Source organism: Calliphora vicina, chromosome 4 (genome assembly GCF_958450345.1).
Source record: "Calliphora vicina chromosome 4, idCalVici1.1, whole genome shotgun sequence".
Lineage (NCBI taxonomy): Eukaryota > Metazoa > Arthropoda > Insecta > Diptera > Calliphoridae > Calliphora > Calliphora vicina.
The window spans coordinates 77,530,257-77,552,334 of record NC_088783.1 but is presented as its reverse complement, the minus strand read 5'-3'; the positions used below and the strand labels follow the sequence as shown (position 1 = coordinate 77,552,334).

The window sequence follows — 22,078 nt, the reverse complement described above, 5'->3', positions numbered from 1 at the left end:
TTCTACAATATTTTTTTAAACCAACTACTGAATCTCACATATAATTGTTTTATATAATTTTGCATTATTGGGGACTTTACGATAGATAGAGGGGTTTTCTTCTCAAAATATTCAATGTGTATGTATGAAAATTATAAGATTGAGGATTTTGCGTTTTAATAAAATTAAATTATTTTAATTTCATTTATTCCATCTGTCAGTTTTTAATGTGATTTATTTAAGATAGCGGCTAATTATACAACATAAGATAAAACAAAAATTAACAATATCTAAACAATATTGAGCAAAAAGTTATAGAAACTATTTTTTTCTTGCATTTTTGACTTTTTTTGTAGTTTGATTGGTGTAAATTATCGTTAAATAATATATGACACTTTAAAAGTAGACACTTTTTTTAAGCAAAGGGTTTTGCATTCGGAAAAAAATAATTGTATAAGATAGAGAAATAACAAAACTGTAAATAAAACAGCAAAAAACCATAGATGAGAGCTATTTTACTGAACATTTTGCCATCAAAAAGTAATTTTCGTGAAAATCAAAGATAGAGGGTTTTGAATATAGGCCCTCGATATATTAGTATTGACATAAATTGTTAAACCTAGAAATGTAAATGATGATAAAGTACGTTTTATATTTGACATTTCTTTCCCTATTATGGCTAATATATTCCTCTCTCTCTCTCTATTTTAATTTCATATTAAATACATATTTACATCTAAGCTATATCTAATTAATGCTTACTTTTCATAGATTATAAATGTATTACATGTCATTGATTTTGTGGCATTTTAAATAATTTTATTATTGTTTAATTGTGTTGCACACAATGTTGGCAACGATACCACCACCGCCGCTGTTTCTCACTGGTTGTTGTTTGTTGGCCGCTTAATTAAATTAGTCTGATGTCTGGTTAAACGATTTATTTAAATTTATTTATATGAATTTAATTACAAATTCGTTTAAACTGCCACATGAGAATTAAAACAAAATAAATAAATTGTTTTAAATAGTTTTTAGGGAAATGTAAATAAATTTAGGTAAACTGAATTAGAATTAAACCACAAAAGGTACAGGGGGTCATCAAATGATCATATAAATATAATAGAGGAAAGAGATAATAATAAAGTCAGAAATTATAAATTTAATGAATATTAGAAAAATTTTGTGAAATCATGATGTTCTATAAATCCATGGAATTTTAAATCATGTTTATGTTTTAGAATAATTCCCCTATATTCCTAAATATAATATATAAAACAAAAATTAAATTTATAGTATTGCAATTCCCCCTCATTTTTTCTAAGAAAATCGCATTTTAACCATATTTTCTGCAACTTTGCCAACTTATTTTTATAAAATATTAAATGTTTGCATTTAAAGTTGGCAAATAAATTAATTTTTATTTGAATTTAAGCCATCTATAAATCATTTCCTAATCTACTTTTAAATTATTTACCCAAAAAAATACAAGCAGAAATCTTGTAAATATTCCAAGAAAACTTTATAATTCATTCACAAAAGACGAACAAAAAATGTATTTGAAAATAACAACATGTAAAGTGTTGACAATATGAGTTGAATACATTTTATTTTATGTGGAACAGACAAAAAACATTGCAGTAAAAAAAACACAACATTAGAAAATAAATGGTCAGAAAAATAAAACTTGATCAAATTATATGGTGCTAAAAATGTCTACAAGAAAGTACAAAGGATACAATTTATAACGGAAGCGATGGGCGGCGATCGTGATTATAAAGTAATTTATTGCGTATTGGTTGGTATACCCAAAGGGATTTCTTAAAGTATAAAAATAAAAAATAAAATTAAAGACTTCTATATAATCAAGACCAGCGACGCGTATGGGGAATGTATGTATATGAACCTCAAGCATTTCAGTATTTGACTCGATCTGTACCAAATCCAACAAGTGTTTTTCGTTCATAAAATGTCAGAAGTCTGTAATAAAATAAGGAATGGCATCCAACTTGGACTATTCTCCACCATGAATGCTCTCAGGTTCCTCAAATAAATGCAGTTTTAGCGCTCAAATTATTGAGGGAATTTATGAACGTTGCCTTCCAACAATGATTTCTTTTGATAACCGTCAATAAACAGCTAATAGCAAAATCATAGTTTTCGACGCTTGAAGTATATTACGATTTTAGATCTGAATCTCCGAATAATCGTGGCTAAAAAGTTGTCGCATATACTGATGCTGTTGCTACAGGTGGCAATAGTAGATTTTTTTCCACTGTAAGGAAATTTCTACATGCCTTGTCGGCAAAATGTCAGCAAAATCGACCTGTTTCTACGAGGAACTTTTTATCGTTTTAATAACTCCCAGATTAATTATACCATTAATTATAGATCCCTTAGGCAGATGAGCTTTAAAATGTCAAATGGCAGACAACGATTATAAATGGAGACTTCCGCAAGACCTCTAGAACTCATTTCAAAATTACAGAAAATGATGGGTCTGAATACAACCCCTTTGTAGTAATACACAAACTTCTCTATATGACTCCGATACCATGTGTGTGCTTGGCAGAATGGTGTTCCTGATAGCCAACTTTCACAAAGATGGCAGCATGTTTTAAGATCATGTGGATCATTATATCTATATATTCCTAATTCACCGATATTGTTGCAGTGGTTTTCGGGTAGAGATTCTGGAAGTAGCAGACTGTCTCAGATCGATTGTTATTTCCACAATAGTTGGAAAAAATTCTCGATACTGAGATCTTAATTCCGAGAATTCTCGAGCCTGAGCACTTATCTGGTATTACTCTTAACTAGATGGCTGAATACTTAACATAAGCATCATTTGGGTATTGCGACAGAGAAACAGATACGAGAAAATCAGGCTGATAAATGAAATGGCTGTAGAACAGCAACATGTGGTTTTCTGGTAGAGAATCTGGTAGTTGCATACTGTCTGTATGTTATCGACTGTTTCTCCTTCTGGCCTAAAGGAGTTTGAATTGAAACATATTATTAGCGTTAGCTTGAGTTGGTTTTCCAGTGTACCCTGCTATTATATAGGATCAAGAGCTCTATATGACGCTAAAACTATTCGGGTATGCTTGTCGATATGGTAATCCTGGTAGATAACAGTAACAAAGATGGCCGTATTTTTTAATATCATGGAGCTCATGGAACACAACTTCAGAGATTATAATACAAATTTATTCATGATCTATGGGCACCATCGGTGTCATTTACGATATAGAAATGGTTGTATGATAGCAAGAAATTGACTCGTTGAACATGCTCAGCTAATGGGGCTAGAGTACAATGATGTCTATTGACGATACGGAGATAAGGAGAACAGCCTTGAACTCTTTTTATGCAACTGTACAGCTTTGGAGAGAAAACGAATGCTCTTAATGTTATCGGCTGTATTCGTCTTAATATCTATATATCCAACCGAATCATTGCAGTGGTTTTCAGGTAGAGATTCTGGAAGTTGCAGACTGGCTGGGATTGATAGATCGCAAAAAAGTGTCGATACTGGGATCTTAACAATTAGTACTCTTAACGATAAGGATGAGTACATTAATATAAGAATCATTTGCTTGTTTTAAAAGAAACATAGCTAATGCCAGGTGGATGAACTCCCTCGAATGTGCACTATCTTACGCGTTCCACAAGATTTGCCGAATATGTTATAAGAATGATTGTAGGATATCTGAACACTGACTCGTTGAACATACGCACCTACTGGGGCAGGAGTACAATGATTTTTTCGGTGATAAGGAGAGCCTTTAACTATTCTTGTGGAACTGTTCCGCTTTGGGGAGAAAACGATGAAGATCAGTCGTTATTGACTGTATTCGCCTGTCCCAACGGAGTTTGAATTGAAGAGTCTTATTAGCTTTATAAATAATTCGAGTTGCTTCTACTGTGTCCATAGTATTACATCGAGCCAATAGGTCAAGTGTCATGGAATTTACGCTGACAACCACCCAATCTTTATTAAGAGCTCGAGTTGGTTCTACGATGAATATATTTTCTACGTGTAGCCTAACGCTCCAATTCTATTCCTTGTTTTCTTAAAGAATGCTAATTTTACAATTCTTTAGATATTTTTTCACACCATTCAAGATGTGTCATATCAGACAGCTGTTGCTACAGCCTGCAATTGTTGTAAGTGCGAGTAAATATTCTAAAGGGGAGCAACAACAAGAAAACCAAACTTGTCGCCAACTATATATTTGTTTCCCCATATTGAAATAATGCATGATTTTCTACATGTGCAAGTAAAAATAAAAGGACAGTACAAAACGATTTTTGTAGTTAAGGTTGAAATGAATTGAAAAGTAACCTACACGATATTAATAACAACATTTTCCAGTAAACATGGCATAATAATGAGTAGTTCTTGCCTTACTCTAATACTATAAATGTAAAATAATGAATTTTTCGTATGGTGTTCAGTAACATGTCATAGAGTATCAGAAATATGTAAATGTTTCACTCCAAAGGTAAGTCCATGTTAAGGAGTCTGGTCCATTTCATACAAACTGTTAAAACTAGTAGCGGTAGTTATTCCTAAAAAACAGTTACTTGACTAGTTATCTGTCAGTTCTCATCTCTCTAGAAGAGTTTTAGTATTTGAACGAACTAATTCTTTCTGGGGAAGTTACCGTATTTGTAAGAACTAGTTCTACAAATACTATTAAAAACTGTAGTTATAGCTAAAGTGTTGAAATGATCTGAACAAACGAAATACTCCGCCTCATGAAAAGAACAACAATATTTTATTACTCGTACTTTTAATACAATTTCGTCTTCATTCTTTCAATTTCAATATGAAATTTTTACTAATTTTGTTGCTCTTTATGCAGATGCAACACGTCACAACGACGTTGTAAAAATATATGTATTTTTATATTATTTTCTTGGCCTTAATAAAAATATAGCTTGTACATTGTGTCTTCCCTACTATTTTTTTTTATTTGTCGCGCGATATTTATTCTTGAATTGCATAATTTTCTTTTTATTTTGCTGTATTTTTTTTCACTTCATGTTCAATTCACACTTTTGTTTTCGTTGTAAATCTTTAATTAGTTGTGTCGTCGTTGTTTGTGTGGTTACTTTGGAACATTGTTTTTCTTCGTCTTCTGTTCACAGATTCAATTTCCGTGGGTTGTGGGATGAGTAGTGAAAAAAAAGTAAAATTGTCTAGTATTTTCAGCACCTTGTATCTGTATGCAACATGTTTTTTGTAGTCGTTTGTACGGCCTGTATGTTGGCCTCAAACATGTGCGCGCGTGTTAAAGAACATGGACAGTGAAAATGCATTAAATTAATTAATTTTTTGTGTTGCTAGTTTTACAATATTAAACCCCAAAAAAAAGGAAACACCAGTTTTGTTAAAAACAACGAATGTGTGTTTTCTTAAACATTTACATGCATTTACAAATTATTACAAGTGTTTGTGCAATAAATATAAATTGTTGGAGACATCACATATGTATGCATGTGCACAACATCTTGGGGAAGACATGAAAATCTTCAGAGACAATTTTATGGCAAAATTTTAAAAGATTTCAAAATTACAAGATTAAATGAAAATTAATATTTGCAATAGTTTTTCGATGCGGGAGTTGTTGGTTCGACTGCTCCTGCCTGACACTCTTCCAAATTTCAATTAATTTTATTAATAAACTTATTACAAACAATTATAAAGTTAAGGTTTTCATATGCATGCCTTAACCGAATAGAACTGCATTGGTTTCAAAACGTTTGTGAGCAACAGGATTCATCCAAAAGCAGGGAAATTGGGTACCATACGAATTGAAGTCGAGAGACCTTGAAAGACGTTTTTGCATTTCCGAAATGGTACTTCAACGCTATAAGAGAATATCATTTCGGCACCGAATCATTACCTTCAATGAAAAGTGGATCCATTACAACAACCCGAAGCGTTAGAAATCGTATGTGGAGCCCGACCAACAAGCCGAATTGACACCAAAACCAAATATCCATGGGGCTAAGGTCCTATCTGTTATAAGATGCTGAAATCTGACCAGATCATCATAGGACCCCATACTGAATGCAACTGATTCGTTTGAATCGAGCATTGGCCCTAAAAACGCCCAGAATATGCGGTCAGACATGAACCCGTAATATTCCATTATGACAACGCTCAGCAATACCTGTTAAAAACTATGGCGGTTGGGAAGTTTCACCTCACCCGCCTTAAAGTCCAGACCATGCCCAGTCCAACTACTATTTGTTTCGATCGATGCAGAACACTCTCTTTGAGATACGCTTCACCTTGGAACAGTGTATCCGATATCGACTTGATTCCTTCTTGGCCACAAAAATTGAGCAGTTCTTTTGGCTCGGAATATACATTGATTGACAAAACAATGGAAACTTTTCCAAATATTCCATATGTAGCCTAAAATTTAAAATTTTAGTATTTTACTTGTTTAGTTTTATTTACATAAATTAACTGCAAAACAAACAACATAATTAATTGTATTCTGAAAAAAGGGAACAAAATTAAAAATATTCACTATTTCGCTACTGACAAAACAATGGAAACTTTTAAACTTCTGCAAGAAAGAAGTGTAAAACGAAAATAATATTTAAAAGAACGATGTAAAAAGCATCCTGTTTACAGTTATTTTATTTAAAATTTTCTAAGTTTTTCGCATAATCGCTTTTTTCAAAGTTAACGAAAATGGCTAAAGTTAAGATTTGTGAAGACTTAAAAAATAAAATAATTAACGATTTTAAAGCTGGTTTAAAACAAAAAAGTATCTGTGACAAATATTCAATAAATAAATCAGCCGTTTCAAAAATTATAAAGAAATTTCGTGAGACCGGTTCTGTAAAAACTCAACATTTACGTGGAAGACCTCGTAATACTACTCCTAGACAAGATAATTTAATAGCGAGAGAGATCAAGAAATTCCCAAAAATAACTCCTCGAGAGGTTGTTAAGAGCCTAAAATTAGAAATAAGTACCCGAACAGTTAGTCTATGGGAAATTGTAGATCGTAAAATAAGGACCCAAAATTACACCAAGAAGAAAGATTTATCGGAGGCGGTTATAAGGGAATGGCAAAATATTTCAAAGGAGACCATTGACTCTTTAAATGGTTCAATGCATCGTCGATGTGTAGCAGTTATAAAAAATAAGGTATACCCACCAAAATATTTAGTTATTGCAAAGTTTAGACCATATTTGTTAAAATAATAAAATTTTGAAAAAAAAATTCCGCAAATAAATATCCCAAATATTCCTAGTTTGTTCTTTTTTTGGGAATTTATATATTAAAAAAACTCTTAAGTATTACAATTTACTAAAATGTCCCAAAAATTCCTCATTTATTCTTGTTTGGTACTAAGAAAAAAGTACCTTTTAAAATCTTTATTGTATTGTTATAATTCTAATCACATTATTTACATATATATTATTTTCTCTTATTCTCTTTCAGTTTGCAACTGTAACAATCATGCCCGCCAGTGTCGCTTCAACATGGAACTATTCAAATTATCCGGACGTGTATCCGGTGGTGTTTGTCAAAATTGTCGTCACTCAACAACTGGTCGTCATTGTCACTATTGTAAGGAAGGCTTTTATCGTGATCCCACAAAGCCATTGAATCATCGTCGTGTCTGTAAACGTGAGTACACATAAATTTATTAATTTAACTTTAAGCGCAGATTTTGGAGTTTTTAAATGACAAAAAGTAGAGATTTTAAGGTAAAAGTGTAAATCATTAGGAGCAAATTTAAAAAACCAAAATATTGCGAAATTGGCTTTTCTTTATAAATATCAGTGCTTTAAAAAAGTTCTATTTAACTAGTTTCGGGAGAGATGATATTGTAATTGTGCTAAGTTTGGCATTCAAACAAGTTATGTTTGTATTTGGTACTATTATAAAAGTCCTTTTGATACTCGTTTAGTCATTGTATTCGTTTTAGAATTAGATTCAGTAAAGTTTGTCAGATGTAAAGTTCAGGAGAATTTGATAAATTTGAAGGTTTTTGAACCACCAGATCACTTCAAACTGATTATTTGACATCAAATCAAATGTTGCTGCATATATTTTTAAATACAAAATCTATTTGTGTTTAATTGATTTTCGAATTCAATGGAACTAAAGCAATTGTATTTATTAAATAGCATTCAAAAAGTACTTTTTGGTTAAATTTAAAATTTAACTTTCGTTAGTATATCCATACAAACATGTCAAGTCAAGTGGGTGATAAAACAGAATTCGGAAATCTTGGGGAAAAGAACAAAAATTAGGGTAAATTTCAGCACATGGAGCAATATTTCTACAAAGTTCCTATCGAACTACAATTCAATGTCCGATTTTGTAGATAATTCATTAAAAATAGATGATCCCATGAACATAATTCTCCTTATCAACGTTAAACAGTAGCGAGAGAAGTATTCAACGTTCTATTTGTTCTTGTATTCGTAGTTCCGACAGAAATCATTATATGAAAAATCAAGTATGTCATCTAATGCGAGACATCCCAGTTACACCAGCCATTGACACAGATATATGATTGCTCATTGAAGCAAACACTGTTGGCGACCCATCACACTTTTGGGAACTTTTCATTCCTACGTTTGAAAATAAGGCATTGTGACGACAAAAGTCGTAAACTTGTTTTTGTCACCATTAAATATTATTTTTGTTATTTATTTTATGTTTAGTTTTAATCTTATTATTTTATATTATTTTATTTGTTTTATGTATTTAAATTCAATGTTTTATTTATATGAATACGCCATCTGTTGGTAAAGAAGAGATTCAATTTAATATTACTACCCCAAAATACAACAATGCATAAAGTAACAAAAGTTACCATAGTACGATCGTTACCAACGATGGTTGTAGTAACTTAGTTGGGCGACACGGGTATAAAAGAAGGCACACTGTGAAATCGAGTGGAGTCTGCCAGCAGATGGCCAAGCGGTAAGAACCACTCGACGGTAGCGACGAGTTTAAAAGGTAACTATTGGGAAACCAGTGGTACATCCAGAGGTTATACCTCTACCTTGTAACACTCTTGTCCAACACTTACGACGTTAGCGACGTGGTGTAAGCAAGTTCAATGGTAGCATTTTAAAACTAATTGGCTATTTTAAGAGGCACTAGTGGGAAACCAGTGGTACATCCAGAGGTTATACCTCTACCTTGTAGCACTCTTGTCCGACACTTACGACGTTAGCGACGTGGTGTAGGCAAGTCCCAATAGTAGCTTGTTAATCTAGCTCACCTGTGTACAACTAATTGGCTATTCTAAGAGGCACTAGTGGGAAACCAGTGTTACATCCAGAGGTTATACCTCTATCTTGTAACACTCTTGTCCGACACTTACGACGTTAGCGACGTGGTGTAGGCAAGTCCCAATAGTAGCTTGTTAATTTAGCCCAACAATGTCGTTGCCAGCAGATTATATCTCAGCACGACGGACTAGTTGTTACCTCGTTCTCCGTGGCTCCACCTAAACAGTTGGCATTACTCTTTAAATTAAAATAAGTTTATCTGTACAAAGAAATAAAGTGATACGAGTTATAACGTTTTAAGAATACTGTGTCTTCAATTCTATTTACTGAGAGGGCATACGAGAATAAACGTTTTAAGAGAATTGTGTCATGACTAACGTTTTGAGAGTACTGTGTCGTTAATTCTCTTTACTGAGACGACATACGAGAACAAACGTTTTGAGAGAACTGAGTCTTGATTCTCTTTAATAAGACAACAACACGACCCTGGACTCCGCTGAGACTATCCCGGCAACCAGCGGAAAAACGTGTCGTTACAGCATTCAAGGACATTCGCTCTATATGTTACGCATTCCAACCCCCTGTTCTGTAAACCGAATCCAAGTAATGTTTTTAAACCTAGATCACATGTTTTTGTGTTCTATAAATCAAATCCGCATGATTTACTTGTTTTACATTCGAGCAAACAAACTTGGTTCAATGTATATAATCGTGCAAATTCCATAACATCAATTTGTCCATTATTTTTTTTTGGAATTCACTCGATTTAGTATTTGTTCCAAGTAACAATAGCGGCTTAATGATATACTGTTTTGGGTGCCCCAATAGACTATCCGATAGTGTTCTGAACTATCAACCTGTGGGTGGCGAGTTCGATTCCTGCCAGGGACTCTGGGTATATCTGCAGATAAACAAAACGCTTAGCAGTTTTTTTTAAAAAAATAAAAAAAAGATTACGATCCTTCGTTCCTACTTGGAGCCATTTCTTCAAGCATTCTGTGTTATGGGTAGAAACAACAGGGATTTCTCAGCCAGAATTTCTGGCAGAAAAACACTGCAGTGATAGTAAAACTCGAGCGTACAACTTGGAGCTATTTCTCCAAACATTCTGAATAACAGATAATATAGATCTATTGCGAAGTACAACTTAAAAAAATTGTCGAGTTCATCGCCACCTCCTTGTCTAAGAAAATACAGAGGCATTAGTTAAAGAAGTAACGTAATGGCAAATATCGAGACTTCTCTATATATATTTTGTATATTTAGAATATTTATGACTTCAAAAATTTAAAATTCTATTAAACAAAAACCGATTCCTTTTAATGTCCAAAAATTTCCAAAATTTGTTTGTAAATAATTTTAGCAACATTATTTACGGAAATGAAAAAAATAATTACATTTCGCCTTGGTTGAATAGTTTTTCTCATAAATTATTATAACTTTATTTGCTTTGAAATTTATTATCTAAACAAACTAATGACGTAATTATTGTTTGGATTTAATTTTAAAGAAATGTTGCCGTTATTTTTTAAACAAATTGTCCATTTGTTTAAAATAACAATTATTTCAAGTGAACTGTTTTTTAAATGGAAATGTTATAATTTATTTAATTTATAATACTAATATAAACAATATTAAAAATTTGGCACTACTTTGTAGTCTATATATATAAAAGAGTAACGTTACTGACTGACTGACTGACTGACTGACTGATTCATCATCGCACAGCCCAAACGGCTGAAGCTAGAATCACGAAATTTTAACTGTGGGTTCCTCCCTCCCCAAAACGATCCGATAAGAAGGGATTTTTGGAAATTCGAACGTTTAGGGGGTAAAAAAGGGTAAAAACGGGTAAATTCGGTAACCTTATATCTTCAAAACTAATAAAGATATAAAAAAACTTAAAATAGCATGTTACTCCATTTAAAAAATAAGCTGACAGGTGTTTCGTACTTTTTGGAAATTCGAAACTTTTAGGGGAGAAAACGGGTAAAAACTGTATTTTGGTACTTTTTTTGCACCCTACGTATCTTTTAAACCAATAAACATAGAAACAAATTTTAAATCGTATTCTTTAATTAACAAAAAATAAAAAATATAAGTTTGGTACTTTTTGGAAATTCGAACCTTTAAGGGATAAAAATTGTGTTAATTTTTGGTACTTTTTCATAAAATATGTTTTTCTATAATTTGACATAGACATACGAATATTTTATTATGAGCTCCCACCACGTTAAAGAAATTTATTTCAATGAAATTGTACCACCTCAATGGGGATAAAAAAGGTACCAAAAAGGGGATAAAATCGGGAAAATACATTATATTTGAAATTATTAAGCCAATTTTGATAATTTTTTTTTACGTTGGTTCCTGGATTCATACAAAAATTAACTAACAGGGTGTTATTTGGAACTCGAGTACCAAGGTGTTTATTGGGCCAAATCCGGGTAAACAGTTTGGTACTTTTTTTAAAACATATTTATTCTTGGGCACATTAACACAGATTTTAATATTTTGATACATGCCTGTAGCATAAACAATTTTGGCAAAATGGAATATTTTTAAATTTTAAACTTGAGGGGTGTTCAAGTAAGAAAAGGGAAATTGGTACTTTTCTCCTAATGGTACTTTTTTAAAATTTAAATTATTTCAGTTATCGACATTAAAGTTAGCTGATATGTATTTGAGTGAAGTTAGTGTTAGGAATAGGGGATAATATTTAGGTACCAAAATGTGTGAACTGTACTATAGGTACTTTTTTGTTCATCTAATGGTACTTTTTTGAAATTTCTATACTAATGGTCTTAGAAACATGAAATTAAACATATATGGTCCTAAGTGAGTGAGAATTCTAGGGGGAGACTTTTTGGTACTTTTTCTTTATTGGAATGGTACTTTTTGTAATTTCTTCACCAATGAACCTAGAAACATGAAATAAAGCTTATATATAAACCGAGTGAGTGGGAAACCACAAGTGCGGGTTTTTTGGTACTTTTTCTATGTTCTAATGGTACTTTTTTGAATTTTCTATAACTATGGACTTAGAAACATGAAATTAAGCATATATGGTCATAAGTGAGTGAGAATTCTAGGGGGAGACTTTTTGGTACTTTTTCTTTATTCTAATGGTACTTTTTGAATTTTCTATAACTATGGACTTAGAAACATGAAATTAAGCATATATGGTCCTAAGTAAGTGATAATTCTAGGGGGAGACTTTTTGGTACTTTTTCTTTATTCGATTGGTACTTTTTGTAATTTCTTCACCAATGAACCTAGAAACATGAAATAAAGCTTATATGGAACCGAGTGAGTGGGAAACCATAAGTGTGGGCTTTTTGGTCCTTTTTCTATATTCTAATGGTACTTTTTTGAATTTTCTTTAACAATGGACTTAGAGACATGAAATTAAGCATATATGGTCCTAAGTGAGTGAGAATTCTAGGGGGAGACTTTTTGGTACTTTTTCTTTATTCGAATGGTACTTTTTGTAATTTCTTCACCAATGAACCTAAAAACATGAAATTAAGACCGGAGTGAGTGGGAATCTACAAGTGACTGCTTTTTGGTACTTTTTCTATATTCGAATGGTACTTTTTGAATTTTCTGTAATAATGGACATAGAAATATGAAGTTAAGCATATATGGTCCTAAGTGAGTGAGAATTCTAGGGGGAGACTTTTTGGTACTTTTTGTTTATTCTAATAGTACTTTTTTGAATTTTCTATAACAATGAACTTAGAAACATGAAATTAAGCATATATGGTCCTAAGTAAGTGAGAATTCTATGGGGAGACTTTGTGGTACTTTTTCTTTATTCGATTGGTACTTTTTGTAATTTCTTCACCAATGAACCTAGAAACATGAAATAAAGCTTATATGGAACCGAGTGAGTGGGAAACTACAAGTGGGTGCTTTTTGGTACTTTTTCTATATTCTAATGGTACTTTTTGAATTTTCTATAATATAATGGACCTAGAAATATGAAATTAAGCGTATATGGTCCTAAGTGATTGAAAATTCAAGCGGATACCTCATGGTACCTTTTGTTTATTCTAATGGTACTTTTTTTTAATTTTCTATAGCAATGGACTTAAAAACATGATATTAAGCATACTACATGGTCCTAAGTGAGTTAGAATTCTAGGGGAGACTTTTTGGTACTTTTTCTTTATTCGAATGGTACTTTTTGTAATTTCTTCACCAATGAACCTTGAAATATGAAATAAAGGTTATATGGACCAGAGTGAGTGGGAATCCGCAAGTGGCTGCTTTTTGGTACTTTTTCTATATTCTAATGGTACTTTTTTGAATTTTCTATAACAATGGACTTAGAAACACGAAATTAAACATATATGGTCTTAAGTGAGTGAGAAGTCTAGGGGGAGACTTTTTGGTACTTATTCTTTATTCAAATGGTACCTTTTGTAATTTCTTCACCAATGAACCTAGAAACATTAAATAAAGCTTATACGGACCCGAGTGGGTGAGCAACTACAAGTGGGTGCTTTTTGGTACTTTTTCTATATTCTAATGTTACTTTTTGAATTTTCTATAACATAATGGACCTAGAATTATGAAATTGAGCGTATATGGTCCTAAGTGATTGAAAATTCAAGCGGATACCTCATGGTACCTTTTGTTTATTCTAATGGTACTTTTTTTTAATTTTCTATAGCAATGGACTTAAAAACATGAAATTAAGCATACTACATGGTCCTAAGTGAGTTAGAATTCTAGGGGAGACTTTTTGGTACTTTTTCTTTATTCGAATGGTTTTTTTTTGTAATTTCTACACCAATGAACCTAAAGCCATGGAATTAAGCTTATATGGACCCGAGTGAGTGGGAAACCACAAGTGGGGAATTTTTGGTACTTTTTATATATTCTAATGGTACTTTTTTGAATTTCCTATAATAATGGACCTAGAGTTTCCAAAAAATCGAAGAATTTCAAAACCGCGGTTTCGGTTTTAAAAAATTAAAAACCGATCGGTTTCGGTTTTGTGATAATTTATTAAATCTTAAGTATTATAGAAACAAAATTAGTTGATAATATAGGAAATGATATACAAATCTAAAATTCAAACTTGACGCATTATGGTTTAGTGAATGCGAATTTAAAAGTGATAATCAATGGTACTATTTCCTTATTGCAATGGTACTTTTTGAATATTTTATAATAATAAACCTAAAAATTTAAAATTAGGAACACATTTTGCATTTTCTATAATAATGGACCCAGAAATATGAAATTAGACATTTACAATTAGATTCACAAACGGAGACTTAATAGTACTATTTCTTTCTTCTAATTGGGGTGGCGAAGCGCACCGGGTCTGCTAGTCTATTATAAACAAATTTACACAAGGAAAATGTAAAACAATTTTAAATAATGCTTTCAAAGAAAAACTTATTTATTTTAGGCGTTTTTTTGGAAATGAAACATGGAAAATATTCAGCAATTATTGTATTTTTGTTTAAACTAAACACTTTTTAAAAAAATTCAATTTAATGTAAACAAATAAGCTCTTAAAAGCATGGCGCAAGAGCTGCATGAAATCTTTTGGTCAGTATTAAAATTTATTTTCATTAAATCTTGCAATTAATTTAATGTTTCTTGTGTTTTTCTACTTATTTTTTTTATTGTTATTTGGTTTGGTCTTTATTCTTAATAAACCATATAAATAAGTATTAAAAAGAAAAACTCTGTTGGAAGATTTTTAATTAAATTTCAACAGAACGCCATAATGAAGCCAACCAACAATTATGCTGCAAGGTGGGTGTTTAACAAGAAAACAAAAATTTGGTTTATTTTGGATTATTAATTAATAAACATTCATTTTGGTTGCCTAGTTTGGTATAAAGTTTTCGTAAATAATTTCTGAAATTAAAAAATGTAAATAATGGCTAGGAATTACAGTTTTCTTATTTCAACATAAAAATTATTAATAAAATCCTCAAAATATGTGGAATTTCGGTTGCTGCAACCAAATATTAATTTGTAATGACGAATTTATTTTCTATTTGCATTTTAAAATAATTTAAATAGATTTTGAAGATATTTTAAAACTGCTATGAATTTATGTTCCACATATTTCAATCATTTTGTATTATTTTATTTTAATTTAACACTGAAATATATTTAATTGATGTTAATAGCATTGAAATGACATAGACAAAAATGTAATTATTTTTTTTATTTAATGCCTCAACACCTCAATAATAAAATGACAAATGCACTCGCTATTTTTTGATGACATCACTTCAGTCATCAATAGGAAGTTTACAGTGGCAACGAAATGTTAGGATGCATTATTATGCTTAATTTTATACAATTAGAATGAATTTAAAAAATGTTTCCTGTCTCCTTAGCAACGCGAGGCAGTGGCAATAGAAGCTTGTAATGGTCTGATCCTCGTTCTTGTCTTAGCATTTGCGACAGAAATCATTGAATTAAAGACCCAGTACCTGCACATTCCACCCAAGGGGATAGGGTCCAGCTACGACAGACATTGAAACTGAAATATAGCTCCTCGTTATCTTAAGTAATGAACTAATAAGCAATGCAACCATTCCTGCTGACCCATATCACAGTCTTACGCCGATATTCAGATTTGCCATTAGAGCCTATCCGCCTTATCTGTTTTGTTGCTTATGTTAACTTTACAAGATAGTAAGGTCCACAATTTCGGTTCGACTGTTTGAACGTCAACATTCGTTTTCACCGACGATATCAGTTATCTTGTTAAGGGATGAGCGGTAAAATGTCTCAAGAACAAACCGCTTTTTTAATATACGGACATGATTTCTTTAATATACTCAAAGCTCTTCCTCTTTCGCAAATAAATTGGTAACATTTTAAATGCCAGCAGTTAAAAACCATTATAAAAATTTTAAAAAATTTTAACTGTGACTTCTGAAATTAACAAATTTTTACAAGAATTTTTTTTTCAAAATTGATCTTTATAAAGATCTACGATTGGTATGAAATTGATGTGTGACTTCTGAAAAATTTATCTTTATAAATATCTACGATTGGTATGAAATTGATCTATATAAAGATCTACGTTTGATATCAAATTGATCTATATAAAGATCTACGATTAATATGAAATTGATTTATATAAAAATCTACGATTGATCTATATAAACATCTACGATTAATATGAAATTGATCTATATAAAGATCTACGTTTGATATCAAATTGATTTATATATAAATCTACGAATGTTATATATAAAGAACAACGATTGATTTATAAAACAATCTACGATTGATATAAATTGTTTATTAATTGATATATAATTGATCTCTATAATGAACTTCGATGGATCTAAAATAAAAAATCTACTATTGATCTAAAATTAATGATCTGCGATTGATCTGCGATTGATATAAAATTGATCTTTATAAAGATCTACGATTGATCCAAAAAAATTAAAAAGTCTAAAATTGATCTATATGAATATCTACGATTGCTCTTATATATTGTAGATCAACCATAGATCTTTATATAGATCAATCGTCCAAATATAAAATAATCTCCGATCTCAAAATTGATCTAAAATGTTTCTAATTATATACAGCAATATGATTGGTGTTGAAATTGGGTTCATATACAGCAATATGATTGGTGTTGAAATTGGGTTCATAAAGAGTCATAATTAATTTTAAATTAACCTATATAAAGATTTTCTTTTGTTGTTGAATTTTGGTTTATCAAAATTTAGAACAGATCTGAAATTGAACTAAAACATGTAAGAGAGCTATATTCGGCTGTGCCGAATCTTATATACCCTTCACAAAATTATACTTAAAAATACGTTTTTTTAAATATTATTATTTAAACAAAACTAAATTTTAAAAATTTTTTTTTTCCAAATTGTTTTTAAAAAAGATTTTTCTAATTTTTTTTTTTTAATTTTAAAAAAATATTTTTTGATGAAAAAAAAATCGGGTTAAAAATATTTTTCCTGATTTTGACCCATTGTAGGTCCAACTTACTATATATAGCCTTATATACATCGTTGCAATGGACTTTGAAATATCTATCATATTGTCTATATTAATGACTTAGTTATTCAGATATAGATAAAAAATAGGGCAAAAAGCGAGGTTGTCCCGGTTCCTTATATCTCAGCCATTTGTGGGCCGATTTTAAATAGCAACCGAGCCGGAAGAATTCCCGATATATTGATATATGAATCAAGTATGTAAGTTATTTGGGGGTAACGGAAAGTTGATTTCAAAATACAGACGGACATGGCTATATCGACTCGCTATCTATAACGATCCAGAATATATATACTTTGTGGGGTCGCAAATGAAAAATGTAGAAATTACAAATGGAATGACAAACTTATATATACCCTTGCCACTCATGGCGAAGGGTATAAAAATACATCAATTTGATATATACTGTTGATACTGAAATTCATGATTGTCCTGAAATTGTTCTAAATAATAAACTTACCACTAATGAACGATCCGTAAATATATACGATTAATGGTCGTTATAATGATTATCGAATTATCTGATATCTTAATAAATATCTGTATAAAAAACACGATTGGTATTTATAAAGATTTGCTATTGATATTGAAACTGGTATTTATAAAAATATTTATAAGGATCAGAGATTTGTGTAGATAATTGATATATTCCTTATAGAGAACCGGTGGTACATCCAGAGGTTATACCTCTACCTTGTAGCACTCTTGTCCGACACTTACGACGTTAGCGACGTGGTGTAGGCAAGTCCCAATAGTAGCTTGTTAATCTAGCTCACCTGTGTACAACTAATTGGCTATTCTAAGAGGCACTAGTGGGAAACCAGTGTTACATCCAGAGGTTATACCTCTATCTTGTAACACTCTTGTCCGACACTTACGACGTTAGCGACGTGGTGTAGGCAAGTCCCAATAGTAGCTTGTTAATTTAGCCCAACAATGTCGTTGCCAGCAGATTATATCTCAGCACGACGGACTAGTTGTTACCTCGTTCTCCGTGGCTCCACCTAAACAGTTGGCATTACTCTTTAAATTAAAATAAGTTTATCTGTACAAAGAAATAAAGTGATACGAGTTATAACGTTTTAAGAATACTGTGTCTTCAATTCTATTTACTGAGAGGGCATACGAGAATAAACGTTTTAAGAGAATTGTGTCATGACTAACGTTTTGAGAGTACTGTGTCGTTAATTCTCTTTACTGAGACGACATACGAGAACAAACGTTTTGAGAGAACTGAGTCTTGATTCTCTTTAATAAGACAACAACACGACCCTGGACTCCGCTGAGACTATCCCGGCAACCAGCGGAAAAACGTGTCGTTACAGCATTCAAGGACATTCGCTCTATATGTTACGCATTCCAACCCCCTGTTCTGTAAACCGAATCCAAGTAATGTTTTTAAACCTAGATCACATGTTTTTGTGTTCTATAAATCAAATCCGCATGATTTACTTGTTTTACATTCGAGCAAACAAACTTGGTTCAATGTATATAATCGTGCAAATTCCATAACATCAATTTGTCCATTATTTTTTTTTGGAATTCACTCGATTTAGTATTTGTTCCAAGTAACAATAGCGGCTTAATGATATACTGTTTTGGGTGCCCCAATAGACTATCCGATAGTGTTCTGAACTATCAACCTGTGGGTGGCGAGTTCGATTCCTGCCAGGGACTCTGGGTATATCTGCAGATAAACAAAACGCTTAGCAGTTTTTTTTAAAAAAATAAAAAAAAGATTACGATCCTTCGTTCCTACTTGGAGCCATTTCTTCAAGCATTCTGTGTTATGGGTAGAAACAACAGGGATTTCTCAGCCAGAATTTCTGGCAGAAAAACACTGCAGTGATAGTAAAACTCGAGCGTACAACTTGGAGCTATTTCTCCAAACATTCTGAATAACAGATAATATAGATCTATTGCGAAGTACAACTTAAAAAAATTGTCGAGTTCATCGCCACCTCCTTGTCTAAGAAAATACAGAGGCATTAGTTAAAGAAGTAACGTAATGGCAAATATCGAGACTTCTCTATATATATTTTGTATATTTAGAATATTTATGACTTCAAAAATTTAAAATTCTATTAAACAAAAACCGATTCCTTTTAATGTCCAAAAATTTCCAAAATTTGTTTGTAAATAATTTTAGCAACATTATTTACGGAAATGAAAAAAATAATTACATTTCGCCTTGGTTGAATAGTTTTTCTCATAAATTATTATAACTTTATTTGCTTTGAAATTTATTATCTAAACAAACTAATGACGTAATTATTGTTTGGATTTAATTTTAAAGAAATGTTGCCGTTATTTTTTAAACAAATTGTCCATTTGTTTAAAATAACAATTATTTCAAGTGAACTGTTTTTTAAATGGAAATGTTATAATTTATTTAATTTATAATACTAATATAAACAATATTAAAAATTTGGCACTACTTTGTAGTCTATATATATAAAAGAGTAACGTTACTGACTGACTGACTGACTGACTGACTGACTGACTGATTCATCATCGCACAGCCCAAACGGCTGAAGCTAGAATCACGAAATTTTAACTGTGGGTTCCTCCCTCCCCAAAACGATCCGATAAGAAGGGATTTTTGGAAATTCGAACGTTTAGGGGGTAAAAAAGGGTAAAAACGGGTAAATTCGGTAACCTTATATCTTCAAAACTAATAAAGATATAAAAAAACTTAAAATAGCATGTTACTCCATTTAAAAAATAAGCTGACAGGTGTTTCGTACTTTTTGGAAATTCGAAACTTTTAGGGGAGAAAACGGGTAAAAACTGTATTTTGGTACTTTTTTTGCACCCTACGTATCTTTTAAACCAATAAACATAGAAACAAATTTTAAATCGTATTCTTTAATTAACAAAAAATAAAAAATATAAGTTTGGTACTTTTTGGAAATTCGAACCTTTAAGGGATAAAAATTGTGTTAATTTTTGGTACTTTTTCATAAAATATGTTTTTCTATAATTTGACATAGACATACGAATATTTTATTATGAGCTCCCACCACGTTAAAGAAATTTATTTCAATGAAATTGTACCACCTCAATGGGGATAAAAAAGGTACCAAAAAGGGGATAAAATCGGGAAAATACATTATATTTGAAATTATTAAGCCAATTTTGATAATTTTTTTTTACGTTGGTTCCTGGATTCATACAAAAATTAACTAACAGGGTGTTATTTGGAACTCGAGTACCAAGGTGTTTATTGGGCCAAATCCGGGTAAACAGTTTGGTACTTTTTTTAAAACATATTTATTCTTGGGCACATTAACACAGATTTTAATATTTTGATACATGCCTGTAGCATAAACAATTTTGGCAAAATGGAATATTTTTAAATTTTAAACTTGAGGGGTGTTCAAGTAAGAAAAGGGAAATTGGTACTTTTCTCCTAATGGTACTTTTTTAAAATTTAAATTATTTCAGTTATCGACATTAAAGTTAGCTGATATGTATTTGAGTGAAGTTAGTGTTAGGAATAGGGGATAATATTTAGGTACCAAAATGTGTGAACTGTACTATAGGTACTTTTTTGTTCATCTAATGGTACTTTTTTGAAATTTCTATACTAATGGTCTTAGAAACATGAAATTAAACATATATGGTCCTAAGTGAGTGAGAATTCTAGGGGGAGACTTTTTGGTACTTTTTCTTTATTGGAATGGTACTTTTTGTAATTTCTTCACCAATGAACCTAGAAACATGAAATAAAGCTTATATATAAACCGAGTGAGTGGGAAACCACAAGTGCGGGTTTTTTGGTACTTTTTCTATGTTCTAATGGTACTTTTTTGAATTTTCTATAACTATGGACTTAGAAACATGAAATTAAGCATATATGGTCATAAGTGAGTGAGAATTCTAGGGGGAGACTTTTTGGTACTTTTTCTTTATTCTAATGGTACTTTTTGAATTTTCTATAACTATGGACTTAGAAACATGAAATTAAGCATATATGGTCCTAAGTAAGTGATAATTCTAGGGGGAGACTTTTTGGTACTTTTTCTTTATTCGATTGGTACTTTTTGTAATTTCTTCACCAATGAACCTAGAAACATGAAATAAAGCTTATATGGAACCGAGTGAGTGGGAAACCATAAGTGTGGGCTTTTTGGTCCTTTTTCTATATTCTAATGGTACTTTTTTGAATTTTCTTTAACAATGGACTTAGAGACATGAAATTAAGCATATATGGTCCTAAGTGAGTGAGAATTCTAGGGGGAGACTTTTTGGTACTTTTTCTTTATTCGAATGGTACTTTTTGTAATTTCTTCACCAATGAACCTAAAAACATGAAATTAAGACCGGAGTGAGTGGGAATCTACAAGTGACTGCTTTTTGGTACTTTTTCTATATTCGAATGGTACTTTTTGAATTTTCTGTAATAATGGACATAGAAATATGAAGTTAAGCATATATGGTCCTAAGTGAGTGAGAATTCTAGGGGGAGACTTTTTGGTACTTTTTGTTTATTCTAATAGTACTTTTTTGAATTTTCTATAACAATGAACTTAGAAACATGAAATTAAGCATATATGGTCCTAAGTAAGTGAGAATTCTATGGGGAGACTTTGTGGTACTTTTTCTTTATTCGATTGGTACTTTTTGTAATTTCTTCACCAATGAACCTAGAAACATGAAATAAAGCTTATATGGAACCGAGTGAGTGGGAAACTACAAGTGGGTGCTTTTTGGTACTTTTTCTATATTCTAATGGTACTTTTTGAATTTTCTATAATATAATGGACCTAGAAATATGAAATTAAGCGTATA

At 31.3% G+C, this 22,078-nt stretch overlaps 1 protein-coding gene across 2 annotated transcripts in view; it reads left to right on the top strand.

Moving 5' to 3' along the window:
• The window catches only part of NetA (Netrin-A), a 238,081-nt gene that overhangs the window by 140,255 nt on the left and 75,748 nt on the right, over positions 1-22,078 (top strand). For both annotated transcript variants that reach the window (XM_065507431.1, XM_065507432.1), the window contains exon 3: positions 7,458-7,646. In XM_065507431.1, the coding sequence (XP_065363503.1) occupies positions 7,458-7,646 (189 nt within the window). The remainder of the gene's footprint in view (positions 1-7,457; positions 7,647-22,078) is intronic.